At 29.9% G+C, this 25000-nt stretch overlaps 2 protein-coding genes across 6 annotated transcripts in view; one reads left to right on the forward strand and one right to left on the reverse strand.

The window, feature by feature from the left end:
- The window catches only part of Sytbeta (Synaptotagmin beta), a 108898-nt gene that overhangs the window by 77270 nt on the left and 6628 nt on the right, over positions 1 to 25000 (reverse strand). For 2 of the 5 annotated variants that reach the window (XM_085660818.1, XM_085660820.1), the window contains one exon: positions 12299 to 12426. The exons of 1 other annotated variant lie outside the window; for it this stretch is intronic. The gene's annotated coding sequence lies outside the window, so the exon portion shown is untranslated. Of the gene's footprint in view, positions 1 to 12298; positions 12427 to 18789; positions 18919 to 21068; positions 21196 to 25000 lie in introns of those variants that run through there. 2 more of the 5 variants (XM_085660819.1, XM_085660817.1) reach the window with 2 other exon arrangements.
- The window catches only part of LOC118444256 (uncharacterized), a 6723-nt gene continuing 620 nt past the window's right edge, over positions 18898 to 25000 (forward strand). Inside the window, exons 1-12 of the mRNA XM_085660816.1 lie at positions 18898 to 19028; positions 19975 to 20074; positions 20323 to 20456; positions 21004 to 22170; positions 22584 to 22797; positions 22929 to 23036; positions 23168 to 23262; positions 23333 to 23399; positions 23521 to 23861; positions 24151 to 24283; positions 24395 to 24649; positions 24787 to 24906. Coding sequence (XP_085516942.1) covers positions 18952 to 19028; positions 19975 to 20074; positions 20323 to 20456; positions 21004 to 22170; positions 22584 to 22797; positions 22929 to 23036; positions 23168 to 23262; positions 23333 to 23399; positions 23521 to 23861; positions 24151 to 24283; positions 24395 to 24649; positions 24787 to 24906 — 2811 coding nt within the window. The 5' untranslated portion in view covers positions 18898 to 18951. The remainder of the gene's footprint in view (positions 19029 to 19974; positions 20075 to 20322; positions 20457 to 21003; positions 22171 to 22583; positions 22798 to 22928; positions 23037 to 23167; positions 23263 to 23332; positions 23400 to 23520; positions 23862 to 24150; positions 24284 to 24394; positions 24650 to 24786; positions 24907 to 25000) is intronic.

Genomic DNA, 25000 nt, shown 5'->3' on the forward strand with positions numbered 1-25000 from the left:
ATAACTTAATAAACTAAATCGCACTGAGTTCAACAATTTTCTTAATTTCTTTATTCTTTAATTTATCTTTCTTTATTAAAAAAAAAAAAAGAAAAAAAAAGAAAAAAAATCGAAACAAGGATGAATGTAAGAAACATCCATGGAATTAGAATGTAGAGGAAAATATGGTTTTTTTTCACCGTTCGTTTCACAGGACAATTCGATCAATCTATTTATTCATCCATCTCTCTCCCTTTCTCTCTCTCTCTCTCTCTCTCTCTCTCTCTCTCTCTCTCTCTCTCTCTTTCTCTCTCTCTCTCGTACTTCAGTTCTTCTACTTCGCTCGCTGTGATCACGATCCAAGCTTGGTTTCAGAAATGTGATCGGCCACGAAAGGTTTACCCAATGTGGCCGACTGCCAAGTTCTCCAAGGGTTATTGTCACAGAGGGTGAGCAGTAAATATGCCGATTTGGCGAGGCGTTCCCAAGCCCAATACATTCTCTTGGTACGTACGTACCCATTACCGTGTGTCATTGCCATGGGAATGCTCTTCATGTACACCAATAATTTCTTGATTGTACTCCGACCTCGCTCTCGTGAATATATATATATATATATGAAAATTAATCATTCGAATTCTCCCCCCTCCCCTCAGCCCCCATGCCTCCTCAAAAGAAGAATAATTAATTAATCATTAACGCTTCTCCCAATTATTATTTGTATCAATAACAAGAACAGTACTTCTTTTTTATATTTTCGCGAAGAAAAAAAAAAAAAAAAAAGAAACAGAATTATAAAGAAATAAAGAAATTCATTGATAAACGATACTCTCTTGCGAGATCGTGATTTTAATGTGAATTTTTCTTTCCTTTTTTCTTTTTTTTTTTTTTTATATATATATATATAAATATAAAGCAATCAATGATCGATTCTTTGTTCTTTTTTTTTGCTTTTGCTTTTGGCACGAATTAATCTCAATGGAATGGTTAGATTAAGAGTTTTTTTTTTTATGGTGCTTAAAAAATCATAGAATTTGACGAGTTTGGTATCATCTCGAATCGAAAGCAGTGATTCGTGTGGTTTAGTTAGTAACCAGTAGTCTACCGATCGAGTGGCTTCATTACTTGTTGAATGCACCCTATTGTCTAAAGCTGGTTGCCTTCCTAAATGGATTTCGAAGCGAGCCAATAAGACAATAAGCTTGTACAAAGGTGCCTCCTGGCTTATTATAAGGTCAATCGATGTTAAACCAATTTCTAATTTTTATTTTATAATTAACATCACTGGTATGTATTCAAAAGTGAAAAGAAAAAAGAAAAAAAGAAAGAAACCATTCACAATCATTTCAATAAGGAATTTCATTGAAAATTGTACTTTATAATCATATTAAATAACTACAAATCTATTTGATTAAAGATTTTTCATAATTAATTACCCTGTAAATAGGCAATTTTTTATACTTTGTTGAAAATGTTGCTTGCGAGCGCCATCTATCGGTAAAGAATACAAATTTTATCCCTTACAGTAGGCAATTATCATTTACAAATGTGTATGAAGGTATTGCCTAACAGTAGGGATTAAAAAATAAATGCAATTAATAAATAATAATCTTGAATCTAAGAGAGAAAAAAGAAAAAAAAAAAAAAAAAAGAAATGTTTATAAAAATTTCAAAATTATTAACAAATAAAAGATATTTTACTGTTTCGTAATATTTTCCATCATTGTGCGATATTTGTCTGAAAATGAATATGTATCGTTGAGAGATGGAAAAAGAAGGAAAGAAAAAGTTTTTATTCTTAGTTTCGTTTTTAAGGTAAACAATGACGAAAGAATCGAGACTCGGAAGTATCGGGCTGCGTAAAAATATTTTTTCGTATTCAAGCCTGTTTTTCTTTCTTTCTTTCTTACTTTCTTTCTTTCTTTCTTTTTCTTTAACATAAAATAGCGAGCGAGTTAAATGTTCCCGGTTTGTGATATGTTTTTGTCGCACGACTTTAAGCTTTGACATGCGGAGAGACGCGATGAATACTGCAAGAGGAATGGGCTTTGCAGATTTTCGACGTGCATTCATGACTAATGGAAGAAGACTAAGGAAACAGAGACAGCTGAGCGCGTTTCAAGACAGAACGCGCCGAGTTGAAAACGATGCCGAAACGGAAAAAAGTTTTCTACAAGAAGTTTCGGGATAAACGAAAAGAAAAAGAAAAAGAAAAAAAAAAAAAAAAAAAAAAAAAAGAAAGAAAAAAAAAAAAGGACAAGAAAAGAAAAAGATTAGCTCCATTTTCTTTTTTAACTATGAAAACAACAAATTCATCTGTTACGTCTATAACGATTCGCAGTTAGAATGAAATGACCTAAAGAATGAAGAAAATAAAAAAAAAAAAAAAAAAAAAAAAAATACTTCGCCTCTCTTACTCATAAACATAAATTATAATTATAATTATCACGAAATTTAATATATAAATTTGCTCGATGAATTAATTTTCAAAATAATTTGAGCGTCCAATTTAAACAAAAAAAAAAAAAAAAAAAAAAAAAAAAAAAAAAAAAGAATCATATGAATTGAAATAAAACTTGGAAATTCGGGATTTTTTCTTTACAATTCCATTACTGTTTCTAATATTAAAACGGATAAAAAGAAAGAAAGAGAGAGAGAGAGAGAGAGAAAAAAGAAAAAAAAAAAGGAAACAACAATAGACCGATCGGTATCATTTTTCCAAAATAATGATTCAATTAATTCGAACGCTAACGTGACTCTATGTTTGATAAGATTAACGATAGAAAATCTTATCGATATTTCGTAATCTGAGAAACATTTGCCGATATAATAATTAAACATATATAAGACCGATGTAATTAACGAAGATATAGAATGAACTATGAATCATGAAACTTATATACTAACGTTACATCAGAAATTATTTCTCGTAACGAGTCGATAAATAATAATCCGATCTTAAGGAAAGATATTTCGATGATGTAAAATATCATAGAATAGGACGAAGATTATTATGTGATAAAAGAAGAAAAAGAAAAGGAAAAAGAGAAAAGAAAAAAAAAAAGAAAAAAGAAAAAGAAAAAGAAGAAAAAGATAGAAAGGACTATGAGATCTTCATCTTTAAACGACCCCTTGGCACCACGAGGTGAATGCTCCTCTTCGAGGGTCTCTACTTTAAGCCTCATTACCATGGCTGCACTCGCATATTTTCTCCTTATTAGATTTATGCGACAGCTTCTTCTATGCATCTACTAACCAGTCTGTTCACCAAAAGTACCATGGACTTCTTCATAGACTTGGACTTCTTATCTCATCTCTCATTTTTATCCTTTATCTCTTTTCTCCTAGTCTTTATTATTATTTCCTTTCTTCGTCGTTCATCCATCGAGCTTACGTTTCTTTTTCTTCGATAATCCGTCTTCTTCGTCTTCGTCTTCATAATCTTGTTTCTTCTTCTTCTTTTTTTTTTTTTTCTTTTTTTTTGTTTTTTATATTCATCAATTTTCTTCATTCAATTTTCTTCATAATCTTCTTGATTTTTTTCTTTCTTTTTTTTTTTTCTTTTTCTTTTTCTTTTTCTTTTTCTTTCTCATTATAAAGGAGATATAAGCGATCTTTTGTTAGAACAAAATTGTATTATTAGAAACTATGGAAATTGCAAGGACGTAATTTTCCGACGTAAGAGAGTTTTCGGTCTCTCACCTTTATCAGTTCTTTTCGCTTCTCCCACGGGACAGAAAGAGAAAAAGAGAAATGCATAAAGGACTACTAGGACCGACATAAATTATGCAGTTGGGAAAGTTCACTGGATTTTCCTCCAATCTTTCTTCCTTCAATGTCCATAAAAAGGAAAAGAAAAAGACAAAAAAAAATCCATTTCGATATCGAGATAAAAAGCAAATATAGAAGGTGTAATATGAAAAAAAAGAAAAAAAAAAAAAAAGAAAAAGGATGATTTAATATACGAAAATATTATATCTGAAAAGCATTCATTATTTTGAATCAACTGATGATATTTCAGATACTTTTACGTAACCTTTGACACGTGGCATTATATACGGATTATTTATTTTTGACGAAGATGAAAAAAAAAAAAGGAAAAGAAAAAGAAAAAGAAGAAAGAAAAAAGAAAAAATTTAATCATCTCATTATTTATTGTATTTATATCTCACTCTTTTATTATTCGACATTAATGCAATTACAATTTATAAATCCTTTCAATCTTCATTTGACCATCACGATGCATTAATTATCGAATAATATGAATTCAAATCATTTATTAATACTTATTATAAATATTATTCATAAGTATAATATTTGTGTGTTATTATAAATAATATTATAAATACTATTCGCAGTATTAAAAGAAAAAAAAAAACGAAAAGAAGAAGAAGAAAAAAAATAAAGAAAATAATTGACTTTCAAATTTTTATTACACTATACCGATAAGAGAATAAAATGATTAGAATGGAACAAGGGGGAACGATAAAAAAAAAAGAATCGTAAATTCTAATCGAGTAACTTTGTTTCATCGTCGCATCCTGGTTATCTCAAACCCCATGAAAATTCAGAATGGTGACCTGTTACGATACGCATGACGTTTCCCTTTGTCACGCGAATGATAATGCGTATCCTTTATCTTAATTAAACAACGTCACGAGAATGCAGTTCAACTTACTAACGACGTCCGTAATCATAATGAGCGAGGCGAATTAATCATGCATATTTCACTGTGATTCGTTCAGCCGACCCTGGGGAAACGCTCCGATGTATGTGAATTAAAAATAAATCGTGGAAAGGGAAAAAAGAAAAAAGAAAAGAGAGAGAGAGAGAGAGAGAGAGAGAGAGAGAAAGGAAAAACATTTTTTTTTTTCAATTCAGAAAAATCGTACAATGGGAACAATTCACGAATCGAAAACTTGTTCGTTATATTTTTTCCTTTTTTCATTGAATTTTATTTATTAATTACATTCAACAAAAATTTGTTCAACTAATATATTCTGTTAATTATAATATTATTAATATATATATATATATATGTGCATATGAATTGAATTGTATATAACACGATCGAAATTGATTGTCGAATAATATTGAAAATTAATTTCTCATTATTAATTATACTATATTATAATAATTTAGAGATTTTGAAGAAACTTCGTAAATCCTTTTTTTCATCGAAGTTTTATTTATAATCTCTCGAATTAATACTACGTGGAAATAATTGAAGGTTCACGAAGGTAGATCGTTCTAAACTACTAACACGATATTCTCTACCCTCTAATTTCATTTACACCAGTTAATTCCAACGCGTTAGTTCCATGAATGACGTGACACATATATACTGATATCAATGATTAACTATAGACATGATTATCATCACTAATCAATGATTTATTCAACAATTTCGATTGATGATAATTATTATAAAATAAAATTCAAATAAAATCGATTTAATCGTCGAGCACAATTTTAATTTAATAAAAATTCAAACGAAAATATAAAGAAAAAATTAAAATCCGATCGAGAAGATCTAACTTTTAAAAAAATCGTATCGTATAAAAATTTAATATGAATTAATTAATGTAAGTTAAAGTTTGCGAGATTGAAGTAAAATAGAACGAAGATAAAATAATACAAATTATAGAGATAATATAATCTGTAAAAATTGTGAGCATTTCACGACCATACTCGTAGTCTATTCATTTTTCTCAAAGTCTACGACGTAAATTTTTCAAAATAAACTTGGACAGTGAGTTGATAGGGGAAAAAAAGGAGGGGAAAAAAAAAGAAAAAAGAAAAAAGAAAAAAGAAAACAAGAAAAAAAGAAAAAAGAAAGAAATAAAAGAAAAAGAAAACAGGGACTAAAGCCTGGGATAATGAGTCCCGAAAGATGTTCCTATGAGGATGATACGATGATCATGCGACAAGTCACTCAGGATTGCTTTTTCAGAAGGTTTCACAGAAGTAAAGTCTGAAGTAGAAGAAGGTAAAAGAAGATAGAAGAAGGTAGAAGGGTAGACGTCTTTTCTTGTTTCGACTATGGGGGTTGAAGCCAAGAGTTCCCTGGAGAGTCTAGCTCTTTCCTATCTCTGTCTTATCTCTCTCTCTCGCTCTTCCTCTCTCTCTCTCTCTCTCTCTCTCTCTCTCTCTCTCTATCTGTCTATCTATCTTTTGCTTTACACATTCAGCCGAGTTTACGCACAAAGAGTGAAGATGAAACACATACACACACACACACACACACACACTCTCTCTCTCTCACTCTTATCTTTCATCTTATACATGTATGTACAATTTCTTCTTTCAATGTCTATATACAGCCTTCACCTTCACTGGTTGAAAAAAAGTAAAAAAGAAAAGAAGAAAGAAAAAAGAAAAAAAAAGAAAAAAAAAAAAAAAAAAAAAAAAAAGATAAGTGCAACGACAGTGATAAGGGTGACCATAAGAGTCTCATTGCAGATATGAAACTGGCTAGTGATACTTCTGGACCATTGTCTCTTCTATGTGATATATCTACATGTATCAATTTGTTCGTACATAGATATATATATATGTCTTTCTAATAAAAAGCACTGATCATTCGTATCAGAATTATTCTAATTCATCGAATTTTTTAATAATTTTACATTTCTATGATTATTTCTAAATAATGTAAGTCTAAGATATTTTTCTTATATAGGTAGGAATATTTAAAAAAAAAATAAAAAAATAAAAAAATAAAAAAATAAAAAAATAAAAATAAAAAAACAAAACAAAACAAAAAATAAAAGAAAAAGAAAAAGAAAAAGAAAAACCAATTCGGCTAACAGAAAAATTCGAATAGATATCGTGAATGTTCATCTACTTTCATATATGCATTTATACGTACATGTATATATACATATATATATATATATATATATATATATATATATATATATATTATGTACACGTAGTACTTTAAACGCAGCAATGTGCCCTATCCTCCTGTACAAGAATGCAGCGATCTTGGCATGCCTGTCATTCCTAAGCCATATTAAATCCAGCTAACGGGTGACCTTATACAGACCACATGACCCTATCTCTCGCTCAATCATCCCCGTTCCTTTTCATCTCATCGGCCCTTAATATTCTTCCCGTCATTTATTCCCCTTTCTTTTCTTTCTTCTTTCTTTTTCATTTTTCTTTCATTTTCATTTTCATTAATAAATCAAACCTCTTTCGTACACTCGAATAAATCATTTTAATATTTTTTCGATTTCAACCATTCTCTCTCTCTCTCTCTCTCTCTCTCTCTCTCTCTCTCTCTCTGTCTGTTTGTCTGTCTGTCTCTCTCAACATCCTTACCACCCCTTTCCTTTCTGATATGGAAAACAGTAGCGAGACCTTATGAAATACATATTCTTAGTCAGAGTTCTATGAATAATTCAACATTGTACGTATCCGATCGATAAGAGAAGTGTCTTGCTTCGTACGAAGTTACCGAGACGTCTTCTTTAATGGGAAGCCGATTAGAAAAAAAAAAAAAAGAGAAAGAAAAAAAAAAGAAAATAAAAAACAAAAGAAGAAGAAGAAGAAGAAGAAGAAGAAGAAGAAGAAGAAGAAGAAGATGAAGAAGAAGAAGAAGAAGAAGAAAGAAACAAGAAACAAGAAAGAAGAAAAATAAAAAGGAAGAGAATTATAGAAAGAAGATAGGGAAATCGATTTACGAAGAAAGCAGCATACTGAAATCAGAGAAACAGGGTCGGCTATAAACGAATGCACCTATTCTATGCATTTAACTTGCGTGTATACTTTCTTAGATATTCATAGCGATTCATTTCTAATGTTAGCCGTAGATATGTAATGATGTATATTAGACTAGTAAGTGTTGAATGGCTTAGATAATATCAATACGGACATGGAATAAAAAAAAAAAACAAAACATATGTTTTTTAATAATTTGTAATCTGTAATTATCGATTCTAATAATTAATTTAAAACCACGAATTATATAACAAAATGGTTTTAATAGATTAGATAAATATAAGTATCGTGAATATTTAATGTATAATGTTAATGTAACTTATTTTAATTTTAAATCGTTTTATAATTTGTAAATAATTAATTAGATATAGAATATGTATAATTAAACGTTTAACAGATTAGATAATTATCCATAATCAATAATAAATGTAAATTGTACAGTATTAATTGATTTACAATTATCATTTCTAATCGTCAATAATTGATCTCAATTTTACTAATCGTTTCGATTAATAATCATCGATCATAATTAATCGTTAATCGATTATAATTCGCATAAAATTGAATACTAAATGAAACTTATAATTCTAATCACATGACAATGGTATATATATGACCTAATTTGTATAACGTGGGACTCATTAAAAATTAATTTAGGTCATTTCAAACAATACTATTACTCAGCATTCCCACCGATGCAAATATAATATTTTAATTTGCCTCATTATTTTTTCCCTTTTTCTTCTATTTTTTCTCTTTCTTTTTTTCTTCTTTTTCCTTATCTTTTTTTTTTTTTATTTATTTTCTTTTTTCTTCTTCTTCTTTTTTCTTTTTCTTTCTTTTTAATTACTTTCATTCATTTTTTCCAAAATAAAGATAGGTATACGTTTAAATTATTATCGAATAATTGTCATTATGTTAATGAATGATTTAAAATGATTTTGATATATATATATATATATATATATGTATGTGTGTGTGACTGGTTAGATCTAATAACACATACACATATATAGTATTGAAGATCCTATATATCGAACAACGTTATTATCACAACGCATATCCGGCATGCTTAACCTAACCCATCCATTTGTCCACCAAGATCGATCGCAATCTACCATTATCCAAACCGCTGTGAGTGTGTTAATTAAGAGTGCGACCAGATATGCATTAGGATTATTGCTTTACGTTCGAGTAGAATGAAAATTAGTAGATATTATCGCTAATGGATCACATCGAATTAATTCATCATCATCATCGTCATTCTATTTTGATTATTCAACAATTTTCTCTCTCATCGTTATTAGAATCGAATTGTTTCATTCTTTTTCTTTTTTTTGTTGCTTTTTTTCAAATTAAACGAGAAAATTTTTATCGATGGAAAAAAAGATTGAATTTTCTTTTATTTCTTTTTTTGTTTTTTATTAATTTTTTTTTTCTTTTCTTTTTTTTTTTACAAAACAATCTATAATTGATTCTACCATAATGGTCGTTGAAAAAATTACAAATGGAGAAAATGGAGGAAATACGGGAATCGAATGCGTATTTTTTGTAATACTGAAAAAAGTAGTCTCTTGCGAGAACGAGAGTATTAAAGTTTCGATTAAAGGAAACGAAAATGCAGGCTTTATTCCAAAGCTACGAGTAAAACGTTCGAGGTCTTCTATGCAACCCCTTAACCATTATATCTCTTTAATAATCGATATATAGGGTGAACCCTGTAGTAACCTGATCACCTTTACTTATCACCTTCAAATTGCATAAACTCGCAATAAAACAAAGAAAAATGAAAAGAGTTCTTTACATGAAAAAAAAAAGACTATTACAATCTATTCCTAATCAAAATCAAATTGTATTAGTTAATAACAAGACTCGATCGAAATGTAAATTTGAAATTATGAAAATGGAGTCAGTCTTTAAACCCGACCATTAATCACTCCAAATTATTACAAAACTCCACGTAAAAACGCTTAATCATATAATCCAGGATAATAGCACTCGATTAAATCATATACCTTAATTAATAAACGAACAACTAAGCTAACTTTTCCTGGATCATTAATCATCATAAATCATAACTAAAACATTGTAGCTAAATCGCCTAATCAGATAAATAATAATCTGAATCAACATGTAACACCAAATTCATTAGCAAAATCATCGATTGATCCTATCTCTCACTTTTTTCATCAAAAAGAAAAAAGAACAAAAAAAAAAAAAAAAAAAAAAAAAGAAACCAAAAAGAAAAAAAGAAACCAAGAAAAAAAAAAGAACAAAATTTGGACTGGAAAAAAAGAAATAAAAAAAAATAAAAAAAAAAAAGAAAAAAAAAGAAAAAAAAAAAAAAGAAACGTGGAGAGACGGTAGGGTCAATGGAATGTCTAGATATAAAATTTGAAAAATTCATGTCCCGGACTTGAAAGCATCCCTAAAACCCAAACACCATAACGGATTAAGGGGATATATGAAGCGAGGATCTCGATGTTTGGCAGCAAACGTTAGAAACTCCAGGGCTGGGCTTCCGAAGCGCAATGCGCCATCTGGCAGCTACCCAGAATTTCCACCCCTCATTACCCTTCTCTTTCTCTGTCTCTCTCTCTCTCTCTCTCACTTTGTTCCTCTCCCTTTCTCCCTTACTCACTCACTCACTCGTACTTACCACTCCCTCTATCTATATCTCTCTCTTACTTCCGCTCTATCCGTTTTTTCTCATCTTCCTCCATTCTTCCTTCCCTTCCATAGTTTCCTCTCAATTCTCCTTCATTCTCTTCTCTCTCTTTCTCTCTTTCTCTCTCTGTATTTTTCTTTCTTCATTCCATTTTTATTTATTTCACATCGAAGATCGTTCTCTCTTCGTACCAGACTACTAGCACCCTTAGAAAGAGAGAGAGAGAGTAAGAGAAAGAAACACCCTCCTTTTCATTTTCTCTCTTTTTTCTTTCTTCTTATACATAGACAGACATGTATATATATATATATATATATATAATGTACATAGGAATATATTCACTAGGAACTTTCCTTAGCTTAAAATCTTCCCTAAATGTTTTGTTTATATTTTAATCGGGCCCGAAGCTATAATCTCTCTCTCTCTCCTCCCCTTTCTCTGTCTATTTCTCTCTCTCTGTCTCTCTCTCTCTCTCTTTCTCTCTTTCTTTATCTCCTTCTCTCTATCTCATTTTATCTCTTTCTATTTATTTAGTAGAATATATTAAAGCGAATTTAGTGTCGTCTAACGAAGAAGTAGACATTTACTTTCTTTCCTTTAAGATTATAAGATTATCCTATTCAGTTATTTACACATATATATATATATGTGCGTGTGTGTGTATATATATATATATAAAAGTAAAGTAATGTGTTTAGGCACACAAACATTGAAATCGATCTTTTTTTGTGTTTTCTTTAAAGAGAAAAGAGATGAGATTGAGTTTAAGGGTAAAAGGGAGAGGGAAGGGGAGAAGAATCGTGAACGATGTTGCGGAGGTGGTGCAGTTTTACGAATGCGGCCGAAAGTGCAACGAACCTGCAGCACTCCTGCGGCAGCGCGAACACGAATGTATATGTGTATGTATATATGTGTGTGTCTATATGTATGTGTGTGTATATATATATATATATGAGAGAGAGAGAAAGAGAGAGAGAGAGAGAGAGAGAGAGAGAGAGAGAGAGAGAGAGAGAAAGAGAAAGAGCATGACGGAGCCGATCGATCGAGACCACTCGATTAGCGCCACGCCGAGGAAATTCTTTTCCTCGGACGTTCGCACTAATTAACTCATCTCTTTCTATCGTTATTTCCTATCTTTTAATTCACAAAGATGTTTAAAAACTATCGCTTAAAAGAAGATTGACGTTTTCTTTTTCATCAGTTTATTATTATTATTATTATTATTATTAATCGATTTATTCTTCTTCTTCTTCTTATTAATTAATCGACCGTTTTCTCATTTTAATTAATTAGTAAAGGAGAGCTTAACAATTCTTTTTTATTCTTATCAATTACTTGTAATTATGAATTTTATATATATATATATATATATATATATATATATATATATATAGAGAGAGAGAGAGAGAGAGAGGAAGAGAGAGAGAGGGAGAGGGGGGGGGGGAAGAGAGGAGTTCCGAAACTATTTTCAGTTTGAAAATTGAAAAGAGAACTTTCAAAAACTTTCGAATAACTTTTTTTTTTCCCCCCTCAAAGTTTTGATCGTTTCATGTTTAATATTTGAAAACACACCGGAGTTGATAATTAATCGTTTATACAAGATGATTAATTAATATTTTCTCCCAACGAGTTTCTTTTCTGAAGTAAGTGAGATGTTTAAATATTGACGTGATATTAGTGTACTACATATACTAATTTTGATCGTATAAATATTTAATATCAATCTATACGTAAATAAACAAATAAACAAAAATTATAATTAAAAAAAGGCGTACTCTTTAAAATTGATTATTTGTAATATGTGAACGCCAATTAAAGATTATTAAAAATTATATTAACGTTATATTAAGACTCCTTTATATATATATATAAAATAAAAACAAACTAAAATAAATAAAATATGAGGATTATAAGATGACTTACCAAAAAATCCAAAAATATGAAATGATTTATTATGATTTACTCGTACGATATAAAAATCCTTGTTTTTTTTTATTGACACTATGACCCATCGTGAGAGCATTGACCAACGAGACATCGTCAGATGTAATCTGGAAATAAAAGAAATGAAAAATTAAAAAAAAAAAAAAAAGACAATAATAATACTCGACAAATATTTAATCTACTTGTTTCCATCCCCACCATTATCACTCCATCACAACCCTCTCAACAATTGTCTACCGTTCTCTCTGTCCATATATATTTTCTTTTTCTTTTTCTTTTTTTTTTTCTTTTTTTTTCTTTTCTCTTTTACTCTCTCACTAACACAAACTTCAACATCTGCTTCATGTCTTCTCCCAATGGACTGTCGTCCCTCAGCTATTCGATTGTTACGGATATTGAAAAGTTACTATATTTTGTTTATTCATCTTGAAAAAGAAGAAGAAAAAGAAAATAAGAGTAGATTTAAAAAATGCATCGACCAACTCTCTTCCCTGCCTTTCTTTATTTCTCATCGAATTTTCCTTTTTTTTCTGATTTTCCACATCTTTTTTACTTTTTCTTTTTTTTTTTCTTTCTTTTTCTTCTTCTTTATCTTAGTCTCAAACTGTCCTTCACCTGTTATATCTCCAAGCTCGTTAACTTTATCGACGAGTAGACTATATCTACGTATGTATATGCATATACACTGGTGGCCATTAATAGTGCGCCTAGCCACCTAGATACTTTTTTCTTCCTTCCTTTATATATATATATATATATATATAAAGAATACATATATATATATATATATATATATATATATATATATATAAGAAAGTACGTTTTATACGGTGTATCACTCTTTTAATATTTTATTAGACAAAGAAAAATTTTTATAATAACTTTTTTCTCACTTTACATATTTTAAGTATACTAAATTTTTCAATGCATAAATTTATTGTTTTTATTAGATAAACGTTATTATACGATATATAATGTTCGTACTCATGTCATTAGTTTTTTAATATTTATTTATAATTTACATTTAATAACAATTAATAATATTTATATATAATTTACATAAATAATATGTTTATTTTTGTATATGAATACTTTTTGACTGACAGACATGATAATATATTTTTTTTCTTTTTCATTATCTGATAAAACTAAAATTAATATCTATATATATATATATATATATATATATATATATATATATATATATTTATTTATTTATAGACGTTAACTTCAGTTATATATATACGTAGAAAAGGTAAGTTCGATCGAGAACAATCAAGAGCCGTTCAAATAGAAATTATTATTCACTGCCTAGGCCATGGTCGAGCGAATCCATCGCGTGGAATTTTAAATTTCTTTATAGGCCATCGCGATACACTGCCTGAGAACTTTCGATAAGCATATTCTTGCGAATTTTGAAAGTCAACTCATTTACGTATGAATAAATGCATTTAATACTCATATACTTTTTGAGTATATAGAAATGAGAAAAATAGCTTTCATTTTCTTTTTCTTTTTCTTTTTTTTTCAAATTGTTATTCCAAGTCACTTCTCCAAGATTTACTACTCTTTTATATTAATCATTAATCATGAAAATATTTGTTAAACGTTGAAATTAAAAAAAAAAAAAAAAAAAAAAAAATAACAGCTAAAACAAAGCCTTCATCCAAAACATCTGGACAAATTAGACTTAATCAAAATTTTTTTTTTTCATCGATAATATTAACGTGCAAAAAAAAAAAAAAGGAAGAAAAAAAGAAATGTTCAAGAGAATACAAAAATAAAATAGAGAAATTTTGTTTTTGACATCATCCATAAAGTTCAATAATGTAAAGGTCTATGAACGTTCTCAACGGACAGCATGAAATTCAACGAACATGGAATAAAATCAAGCTGAATGGACCTCGGAATCATTTTCGTTCCAGTGAATTATTCATGAATGCTGTTTCATGAGCGAATGTTACTCTCGTAACTTTGTAAATTACCAGTAACAATGTACGAACTTCTGTAAATTTCCAATGAGACATAATAAATATACTGATCACATATATAGCCCTCGTAAAAATAAAATCCGGTGATCTCTCGTAAATTATGCTCAATTTTTCTTTTATCTTTCTTCCTTTTATAAAACAAATGTGATAGATGGTCCATTAATAAATAAAAGATTAAAGAAAGAAAAAAAAAAAAAAAAAAAAAGAAAAAAAAAACAAGATTTGACAAATTAGCATTAATTGTTTAGAGAAAACTTTTTAAAATATCATTTTCTATATTTTCTATGTAAAATATTTCAAATATCTAAGAAATTAATCTCCTCTTCGCAATTAATTACTTCTCCCAAAATTCTAAGCGACAAAAATGCATAGTGATTATTTTTTTTTAAGCGACCTTTTAGAATACTTTAATAAATAATCTATTAAAATAATTATTTGATTTTAACGAAGTATTCGTAAATATTTTTGTCACTCACTATTTTTGATTGGAGAATAATCGATTCTCATCTTATCTCTCTCTCCCTCTCTCTCTCTCTCTCTCTCCCCTGTTTTTCTCTGCTTTTTATTTAGACGGCAGTAGTCGACTGATTCACGTGTCAAAGAGAAGATATCAGTTACCTTGACATACTGACACAAATATACAAAGCAGGAACAGATCCGTCTGGTCTGACCTAGTTTCCCAGCTTACTACTTACTACTCATTAATTCGTCCTCAGTGCACACGTAGTACCACTTTTCTACCCCTTTCTCACTTCAAATTTCACGCAGACATTCTAAACAAATATTAGATGGATGACGACTGTCTACATACAAACATGAGATATTATCTTTCTCGATATAAGAATTGTTTTGTTTAAAACTTTACTAGTAATTATAATTAAAAAAAAAAAAAAAAAAAAAAAAAAATATTCCAATTAATTCTTATTTTCATTTAAAAACAATTATTATTAAAAGTAATTCATATGATTCTATAGTCACATAAAAATATCTTATGCGTTTTTATTCAATTGTTTATTTCATTTAATTTAAATACTTTTTGCAATCGTAATAAAATAATATTACAATAAATTATATTTTATATATATATATATTTTTTGCTTTTTGTTTTTTTTCTTTTTTTTTTTTTTTTTTTTAATCAGATGAACCTATCGTTCGATTTTGCAATTAATGTATCTTATTTGTTTGTTTGTTTGTTTTTTTTTTTTTTTTTTTTTTTTTATATATAAATTTACAAACAATTTTCACAAATAATACCTCATATATCTATTTACCTGGTCTTCCCGCCAAAATTAATGAATTTTATTCGGGAATTTCGACGTTAAAATGCGATTAATTAGTCGCGCAACATAAAACGGAATAGGTTGAACATGTTTTCCAGATATTTGACTAAAAGCGACGTTTATACACGTTTCATAATTTATATCAGTTTATTATAGTTCATAATATTCATTCGAAACATTCAGCTTAAATCCTCACACTGTATATTAAATATTAAAACAAATTAATTCATCTAATTACAGAATATGAGTGTACGTGTGTGTGTGTGTGTGTGCGTGTGTGTATACATATACATATATGTAATTATAATCAACTATTAAAGTTACAAATAAAAAAGAGGATCATCAATTTGCATTTCGTTTAAAATTTATCGATAAATGATATAAGATCGTGATTGTTATAAAACAAGAAATAACAACAACAAAAAAATAAAAGAAAATAAAATAGAAAAAACACAACAAAAAATCGATTGGTCGAAAACTTTCTCAACAATATAAAAAAATTAATCACTCTTTTTCCGAGACTTTTTATTAAATAGGATTGTTAAGTTAAGCTCGTAAAGTTGTACAATCTAAAAAAAAAAAAAAGAAAAAAAAAAAAGAAAAAAAAATAGTAATTGATTTTTAAGATCACCTATAAACACTTTTGACTATCCACTTAGGGAGACTTTTTCGGACCGTCGAGTTTCGAAACAAAAACAAGGACAAAAAACAAAATAAAAAAGAAGAAGAAGAAGAAGAAAGAAAGAAAGAAAGAAAGAAAGAAAGAAAAGAAGGAAGGAAGGAAGGAAGAAAGGAAGGAAGGAAGGAAGGAAGAAAGAAAGAAATCGATTGGAATACTGAAAGGGAAGAGAGAAATTTTTCACAAGAGATTTAAAACGAACGTACGAAGGTGATTGTTCGCAGATAAAAATTAAAGATGCGCTCTTATCTTAGAACGAAAGCTTCGTGACCCCCTTTTTTTCTCTCGGCATATCGTGACATAGTGTGAGTGTGTTCCTGCTTGGCCGGGGGAGTTTCGGGTCGAGAAGGAAACGAAAAAGCGACTATCTGCTGAATGAATGTACTCGAGAATCACAGGATCTCCCTCTCTCTCTCCTTCTCTCTTTCTTTTTCTTTTTGTCTAAGGCCTCAGGCTGAAATCTTACGCGCTACTAATTGCTACCATTGTCTGTATCAGTGAAGAAAAGGATGGAACGTGAACCGGAACAAAACCCTAACTTCCCAGACCCGAAAATTCCTTCTTTCATGTTACTTTCGTATCTCCGATGAATATCTGTCTCTCTCTCTCATTCTCTCTTTCTCTCTTTCTCTTTTTAATTCGAGGCCAATGATCCCAACCTAGTAAATAATATATATATATATATATATAAAGTTTATAGAAATGATTGAAAATTTAAGTTTACACTTTCAATGATATTAATTTTAAAAATTAGATATTTTAATATATATATATATATATACATATATATATATATATGTGTGTGTGTATGTGTCTATTGGGATTTATTATTACTCATGAAATATTTATTGAATTAAATTTGTTTAAGTAAATAATCAGACCCGAGAGATTGTGATTTAATATTAAATAATTATATTAACATGATTTGATGTATTCATTGATGGGTAGGTTAATTAATATTATTTGATTGTTATAATTCTCAATTATAATTGGCTGTAGTAATTAATTCGATTTATATAAATAGAATCAAATGAACTTTCTTTAACAAAATTTTCTCTCTCTCTCTCTCTCTCTCTCTCTTGCCAAGAATGTCAATAACATCTTCTTTGCGTCAAGCCGCCTATGAATTATATATTCTGCTTGAGGGTAGAATGCCAATACCACGATAAGGGCTGCTGTCTAAGGGTTCTCAAGCGCTCTTCGGTCCGCCATCTCTATATACCTACTTATTGCACTATACTCTTATATATATATATATATATATTAGTATATATAATATATATATATATATGTATTATATACATACATATATGTAGGTGCGTGTCACATGCCTCTTAAATGCATGGTACATGGAGAATATGGGATTAAAACGTGTAGTTTGACCAAAGTTAATTTCTTCGATGGAATATTAAAATGTTTAAAAAAATAAAAAAAAAAAAAAAAAAGAATTGGATAAGAAAAAAATATTTTCTTATAAATATAACCTTTAAAAAAATGACGAAGATTAAAGATCATTATCAAAACAAGGAAATATAAAATGTTACGAGTAAGCTTTCATAATTTCAATGTATTAAAGTTAAAAAGTAAAACGAAAAAATGGTTATCAACGAAAAGGATCTCTAATCATACTTAAAGATTATGCACAACCCCTTATGATCGTAGAAAATTCTTTTTCAATGTTGCCATTAGAAGCTTCAAAGAACTGCGGCACTAGTGAAACTTTAAAGAAAGATTTTATCGTTTTATCCACCCGCCTCGTTAACTTCCATCGACATCCTCAAACCCTTTCCTTCCTTCCTTCCTTCCTTCCTTTCCTCACTCTTCCCTTCTTCTATCTCACCACTCGAGTTCGTCCTTTCCGCTGCTGTTACGGCCTCGAAGTTTACCGTAAAGTAATTAAAATTGACGTCACATATACTAACGAGAGAATTTTCGATAAATTTCTCGGAAACATTACTTCAAAAAAATATCCATCTTTTTTCTTTTTCTTTTTCTCCTTGTTTTTTGTGTGTGTGTGTATGTGTGTGTTTTTTCTTCTTCTTCTAAATACGTTTATTTATTCTATATGGAAAAAGAAAAAGATAAAAAAAAGAAATAATAATAATAATAATAATAATAATAAGAGCGATAAGTTTCAAAAAAATCAAAATTTTTACGAATGATCAAACATACAATAAGTATTTCAAAATATTATTAATAAAAAAAAAAAATATATATATATATATCGCCCTTGCAACGAGAATAGAATGCGATATAACGATGACGAACTTATAGTATGATTGTAAATGAAAAAAAAACAAAACAAAAAACAAAAAAAAAATAAATAAATAAATAAATAAAAGACAAAAAAAAGAAAATAGAAAAGAAAATTAATTCGAGATTTACTTTTTCTTTTTCTTTTTTTTTTTTTTTTTTTTTTTTTTTTGTCTTTCTTTTTTTTCACATAGAATTTATAAATGACGAAATATATCCTATACATGTCGGAATGTTGCTTGTCGATTAGAAAGAAAACATAGATACCATCGATAAAGGTGGATCTCTCTAGAAGGTCTCTTAATCCTCGAATAATCTCGGTTCTGTAACAGTAATCGGATCATGCTCTCCATGGATTTACTCCGTGTGTTTCAGGCTCCGGCGGTCTGATTGGATTTGTGGTTGGGCCTGGATTTGGCATTAAGAAGGATGGGTTGGGTCACCGGTCTCGGCGTCGCACTGGTCATTGTCGTCACCGCTGGTGCTGCTTTGGCTCTCTGTAGACGGTAATTGTCAAACGATTTCAAACTTCATCTATCTATCTTGGAATCTAATCGATTTAGAAACGAACGTTCTGACATTCGAGAATTTTTAATTAAAAAGATTTAAGAATATAGCGGGCAACTTTTCTTTTTTAAATTCTTTTAAAAAACTTCAACGACGTATAAATTTACAAATTAAAATTTATAATCAATTTTCCATGACCTTTCTTCTTTCACGCTTTCTCAATAAAGAAGATGAACAACTATGTGTGTGTGTGTGTGTGTGTGTGTGTGTGTGTGTGTGTGTATGTATATTGTTTTCCTTTTATTTTTTTATTCTATAAGCAGATCAATAAATTTGAAAGATTTTATAAACAAATTTTTTCCTCAGATTTCAATCGATCATTTTCTTACGATAATCGAATCAAGACATGAGTATTTATTTTTCTCCCACATAAGAGACAAATATACTGATAATACAATAATGTATACTCTTGGAAACTGTTAAGTGTTACACGTGCAACAGGTTAAGAGGTCATTCAGCCAGCAATTGTATCACCAACCTGATATCGGTTCTTTCCTAGAAGTTCAACTTCCTTTTGATTTTCTTCTAATGGACGAATGCGAAGGATAATAATTTTCGATAAGGGAAAAAAAAAAGAAAAAAAAAGAAAAAAAATAATACGAGAAAGAAATAAAATAAATCTAATATATATTAGAAATTTTCATTAGGATAATTTATCTTCATTCTCAAAGTTTTCTTAAACGTTCTATATTCTTCCCTCTGACCTCTTTAATAAGCTCATCTATATTCGCTTAATTATAGCACACTCTCGATGTCACTACCCTCCTTATTGGATAAACCTCCCTATCATTATAATAACATGTCTAATAATCGTTAATATTCGACATGATAATCAATAAGGATCATTCAATTAAACAATTTTATTATCTCTTATCACATTATCAGATATTGCATCGGCTGGCAATGGGGTACTAGAAATATTTGGAGTATATTTGAAGAATGGCGACAGACATTATCGTGGCTATGGGCACCGCGAGAAGAAAAGGTACAAACTCTCAAAATTGATAAGTGAATAATTATAAAGCTTATCTCTAAAAATATATTTAAAAAAGAAATCAATATTATAAAAGTAATAAATAAAAAATATCAATTAGTCTATAGTTTTATAATTACGTATAGGTACACCTATAACAATATGATTATATAAACATTATCTATTTGATTTCTTTTATTTATTTCTTTTATTTATTTATTTATTTATTTATTTATTATTATTTTTTTTTTTTATAATAGGTTGGTCTCGTAAAAGCTCAACATCCAACAGCACAGACAATACCAGGTTTATATCGGCAAACTGGTAATCCTTCTCAACAGTTGTTACATAGTGATAGCGATTTGAGGCTGGATGCTCAAGGAGCCTTCACACGGTAAATAAGACAAACGTTTTTATTTTATTTCTTCTTTTTTCTTTTTTTCGTCTCTTTTTTTTTTTTTGTTCTCACCAAAAATTCAAGTGAAATTATTTTGAAAACTTTCGAATAATGTTAGACATGCCCGCACACGTAAAGGTTTCCAATTAAACCATGAAGCCAAAAAGCTCCTATCGAAAGGCATCGTTTTACTACCCTCGCTAGATTGCACTTTAATGACTCGACCTTCATAGAAGCACTCAAAATAATCTAATGAAAGCATTAAAGGCTTTGCTCAAAGGCATCCACAACCAAGTAAGACCTAGCGATCCTACTAACGTTGATATAACTTAGAGTGACTATAACGTATGAAATTGATAGCATTGATTTAATTCGGTATTTGATCTTGACCTTAAAAAAAAAAAAAAAAAAAAAAAAAAAAAAAAAAAAAAAAAAAAAAAAAAAAAAAAAGATTTCCATTCAAGATGTATAAAATGATTTGATGAACTATCTACGAATGAATTATAAGTGTCTAACAATTGTAGAATATGTTATATAATCGTAGATTCGAAGCTGTGGATAGAGATCTACATCCACCACTTGGTACTGGAAGTAGTAGTACTATACCACCTCAGCCATTAAGGCCAGCACCGCAACCAAGGCCAGCATCACGTCCAAGACCATCTCCTCTTCAAACCCCTAGTACAGTTGATTATATACGAATGCAGGAATCTGGTCCAGGTCCACTGACACCACCACCATCCTTGCAAAGAACTATTCCACAATCGAGAGCAACCGCAGCCTCAGTCTTCGTCTTCCAAAACGAACCGGTGAAGAATTATGGCTTTTTCAAGCCACCTAATGATCACTCGGCCTTCAGATTCGATGGCGAAGGAAATACTGGAAATATGTTGCCTGAAAATATTCAAATGACAGCTTACACTATGCAAAATCATTCTGATTCGAGAATGGGAAGATACGAAATGGATACGACTGAAGATAGAAGAAAGGACACTTATGATTCACGATGTAATCCTTACAGACAATTCGAGACGAGTAATAGATACAATGTTCATAATACACCTATCACATCTCTCGACGTTAAAATTAACAATGAAGAAAATACGTACGCCGGTTATGACGTCGTTCAAAGAACTCATCAATTGAGACAACATGTAAGGAATGACTCTAGAGGATCACCAAGTAGTTTTGGTTTGACGAATCACTCAAACTCGACCAGTCAAACGATCATGGAGTCCATTTATGGACCTCAAACTCTCTGCAAGATGCTTCAAAATGCTCAGAACTTGGAGAACGAGTTGGACAGAAGAAACAACGAGATTCAAAGCATCGAGATGACACCTTTCAGAAGTTCGACGCTTCAAAATGACGTTGGCTCGTCTTATCTATACCATGATAATTCATCCAACACTGGTCTACAAAGAGTCTCTCAATATATCCAAAGTCTACCTGATCATCCTGCCTTTGACACGATCAATGATCATACGTCGGAACGGGAACAAATACTTTACGCCGATGATATGCAAGCACAGATCAACTCGTCAAAGATTAACAGCGAATCAGCATCTAGTCCTGTACCACCGCCACCTGCGCCACCTGATCCTCCTACGGACGTACTCAAAAAGAATGAACCTACAACGGGTGAAAGAATCTTCAATGCACTTCGATCAGTTACCTCGCAAAGTTATATCGATGCCTCGGAATTTTACAAGTGAGATTTCTCGATCATATTTTACAATTACTATTACATAATGGCTTATCCGCATGAAGCATTTGAATTAAATAGAAACAATTTAATGCATAAGATAATTTTCTGGACCACATCTTGTGCATTATTTTTAATAATGAATGTTGATAGCGACAAATTTCAAAAAATTTTTTTATTAATATCATCTTATTATTTATATATATATATATATATATATATATATATATATATATAAATATAAAACAAATTATAATATCAATCTCAAAAATATCAACTCATTGATAAAAATAAAATCAAACTGTACATATAATCTATTTAATAAGATATATAATAATGAATTATTTCTGATCCATGATCGATCTCAATCTAATTTTAATGAAAAAAATATATGAATCCTAAAACAAATATATTTTCAGTTCCGTTCTATCGTCGGCTCAACAAGTCCAACGATTTACCTTCTCGAGATCGCCAAGTATGGTGAACGAGAATACAGGAAGTCGTTTACAGAATGAGGTACGTGACATATACACTGAAACCGATTCGGACGCCATTGGCCTTGATGCTTCCAGACGTAGTTCCGATCTTTACAGCCCCGAGCTAAACTTGGAAGCTCATAGAACTGCTCAGGAAGTAAATCATTTATTCTTCTTCTTCTTCTTCGTTCTTCTCCTGGATATTCTTCTTTTTTATTTTTTTTTTTATTTTTTCTATTCCTCCATTTCAATGGAGAAAAAATATACAAAAATTTTCTTGCCTTTCAGGTATATAACAGCTTACAGGATCCACCATCTTCGCCTTTACTTTTGAAAGATCATAATCACGAGTCTTATACGTTCATGTCCGATCCAAGCTTCACTAGAACCTCTGAAGTAATTTTATCGAAAATTAATATTTATGATTCATATGACTTGGCAAAGAAATAATTGTTAATGTGTTTTTTTTTCTTTTCTCTCGTTTTTGTCGTTTTTTTTTCTTTTCTTTTTTTTTTTTTTTTTATTAGGACATCTTCAATAGTTTAGAACAAAGAAGGAAGAGTATGGAGAGATTAAATGGTATCCATGAATTTGTAGAACATGAAACTTCCGATACTTCAAGGTAAGCCCCTTCAAAATAAAAATTCTAATTGGCCTTTTAATCAAATCTTAAATACATAATGATCGAACAGACGGCGAAATAGTCAAGAACTATATGCTGCATTGGAGGAAGTTCAAATCAAAAGAAGATTATCGCAGGTATTTAGAAAAAAGAGAAAAAAAAAAAAAAAAAAAAAAAAAAAAAGGAAAAAAAAATGTAATTAAATGGACGAATTAAAAAAATTCATTACTCTAACGTCGAACATTCACTTCATGATAGCAAAGTCTCGAAGAAAATTACATTACGAGTTATACTATGAACGAGCACGGTGAATCGAATTCCGGAAGTCGCCGTAGTTCACAGGGACCTGAACCTGAACCTCCGCCGGACGAATCTAATTTAAAAAGAGCAATAAGTTGTGAAAGTGTTTGTTCAGATACCAGTGTGGTATTGAACGATCTCGAGGAGGCACCTGTCGTGGGACTCGTTTGCGTTGGTTTAGAACACGAAAGATGGGGCGGACGTGGTACCGATGCTGAAGGTGACTTGGCAGTCAGTGTCCTTGAAGCTAGAGATCTCATTGCACCTGACGGTCGACCTGCACAAGACACCTTCGCGAGGTTTAGCCTTTTTCTTTATAAAAGTTTGTAGAAAAAGAAAAAAAAAAAAAAAAAAAAAAAAAAGAGAGAACAATTTAGAAATATGAATAAGCTCTTAAAAGAAAAATTTAATCACATTGATCACCATTTATAAAAATTTATAAGAGTGATCTAATTTGATAAATAACAATGTAAAGAAATAATTTGTAATTTATAAAACTAAAATAGATATATAGAGCTGTATAAAAGATATATTAATATTAAGGCCTAAATCAATAATAATATTTTTCTCTTTTTATATAAATTATAGAGTATGTCTATTGCCTGATAGACAAACACACGTACAAACACGTTTGTACAGAGGTTCTCCATCGCCAAGTTATCAAGAAAAGTTTCTCTTTCCTTTGGACGGTGGTCCAGCTGGAAGAACACTTCTGGTCGAGGTAAATAAAAAATAATAAAGTAAAATAATAACAACAACAATAATAATAATAATAATAATAATCTTAGAAGAAATAAAGGAGTTATCTAATATCGATGACACATGGATTTAGGTGTTCTCTGACGAATCGAGTATCGGTGGTGGCGCCTCCCTTATCGGTGAAGCTAGTTTAAGACTAGGTCCAGCGCTAAGACCACCTGCTACTACCTGGCTACCTTTAACAGGACCTGCCTTACCTACGCCGCACTTGGGAGAGCTCTTGTTCTCTCTGAGTTACTTGCCAACTGCGGAGAGGCTAACATTGGTCGTAGTAAAAGCTAGAAATTTGCGTGGTTCTAATACTATACCGGGTGATTTCTTTGTCAAGGTAATAAGCTTGGTTAAAAAAGAAAAAAAAAAAAAAAAAAAATAATAATAATAATAATAATAATAATATCTGTGAAAAGAATTAAAATCAATTAGATACGTTGTTCTTTCTTTTTTTTTTCTAATATTCTTGCAAAGGTTTACCTGCTGCAACAAGGAAAGAAAATGCACAAGAAAAAGACGTCTGTGAAAAAGGGAGAGAAGAGTCCCATTTTCAACGAGGCGATAATATTTAGTGTACCAGCTCACGCTCTACAGGTTTAGTATAATAATAATTGAAAATAAATAAATAACGAATAAATAAATAAATAAATAATTCAAAATAATTATCTCGTATAATAAATAAAATAGA

The sequence above is a fragment of the Vespa mandarinia genome, chromosome 13 (genome assembly GCF_050613455.1).
Source record: "Vespa mandarinia isolate Hongniang chromosome 13, ASM5061345v1, whole genome shotgun sequence".
NCBI classification, from domain to species: Eukaryota; Metazoa; Arthropoda; class Insecta; order Hymenoptera; family Vespidae; genus Vespa; species Vespa mandarinia.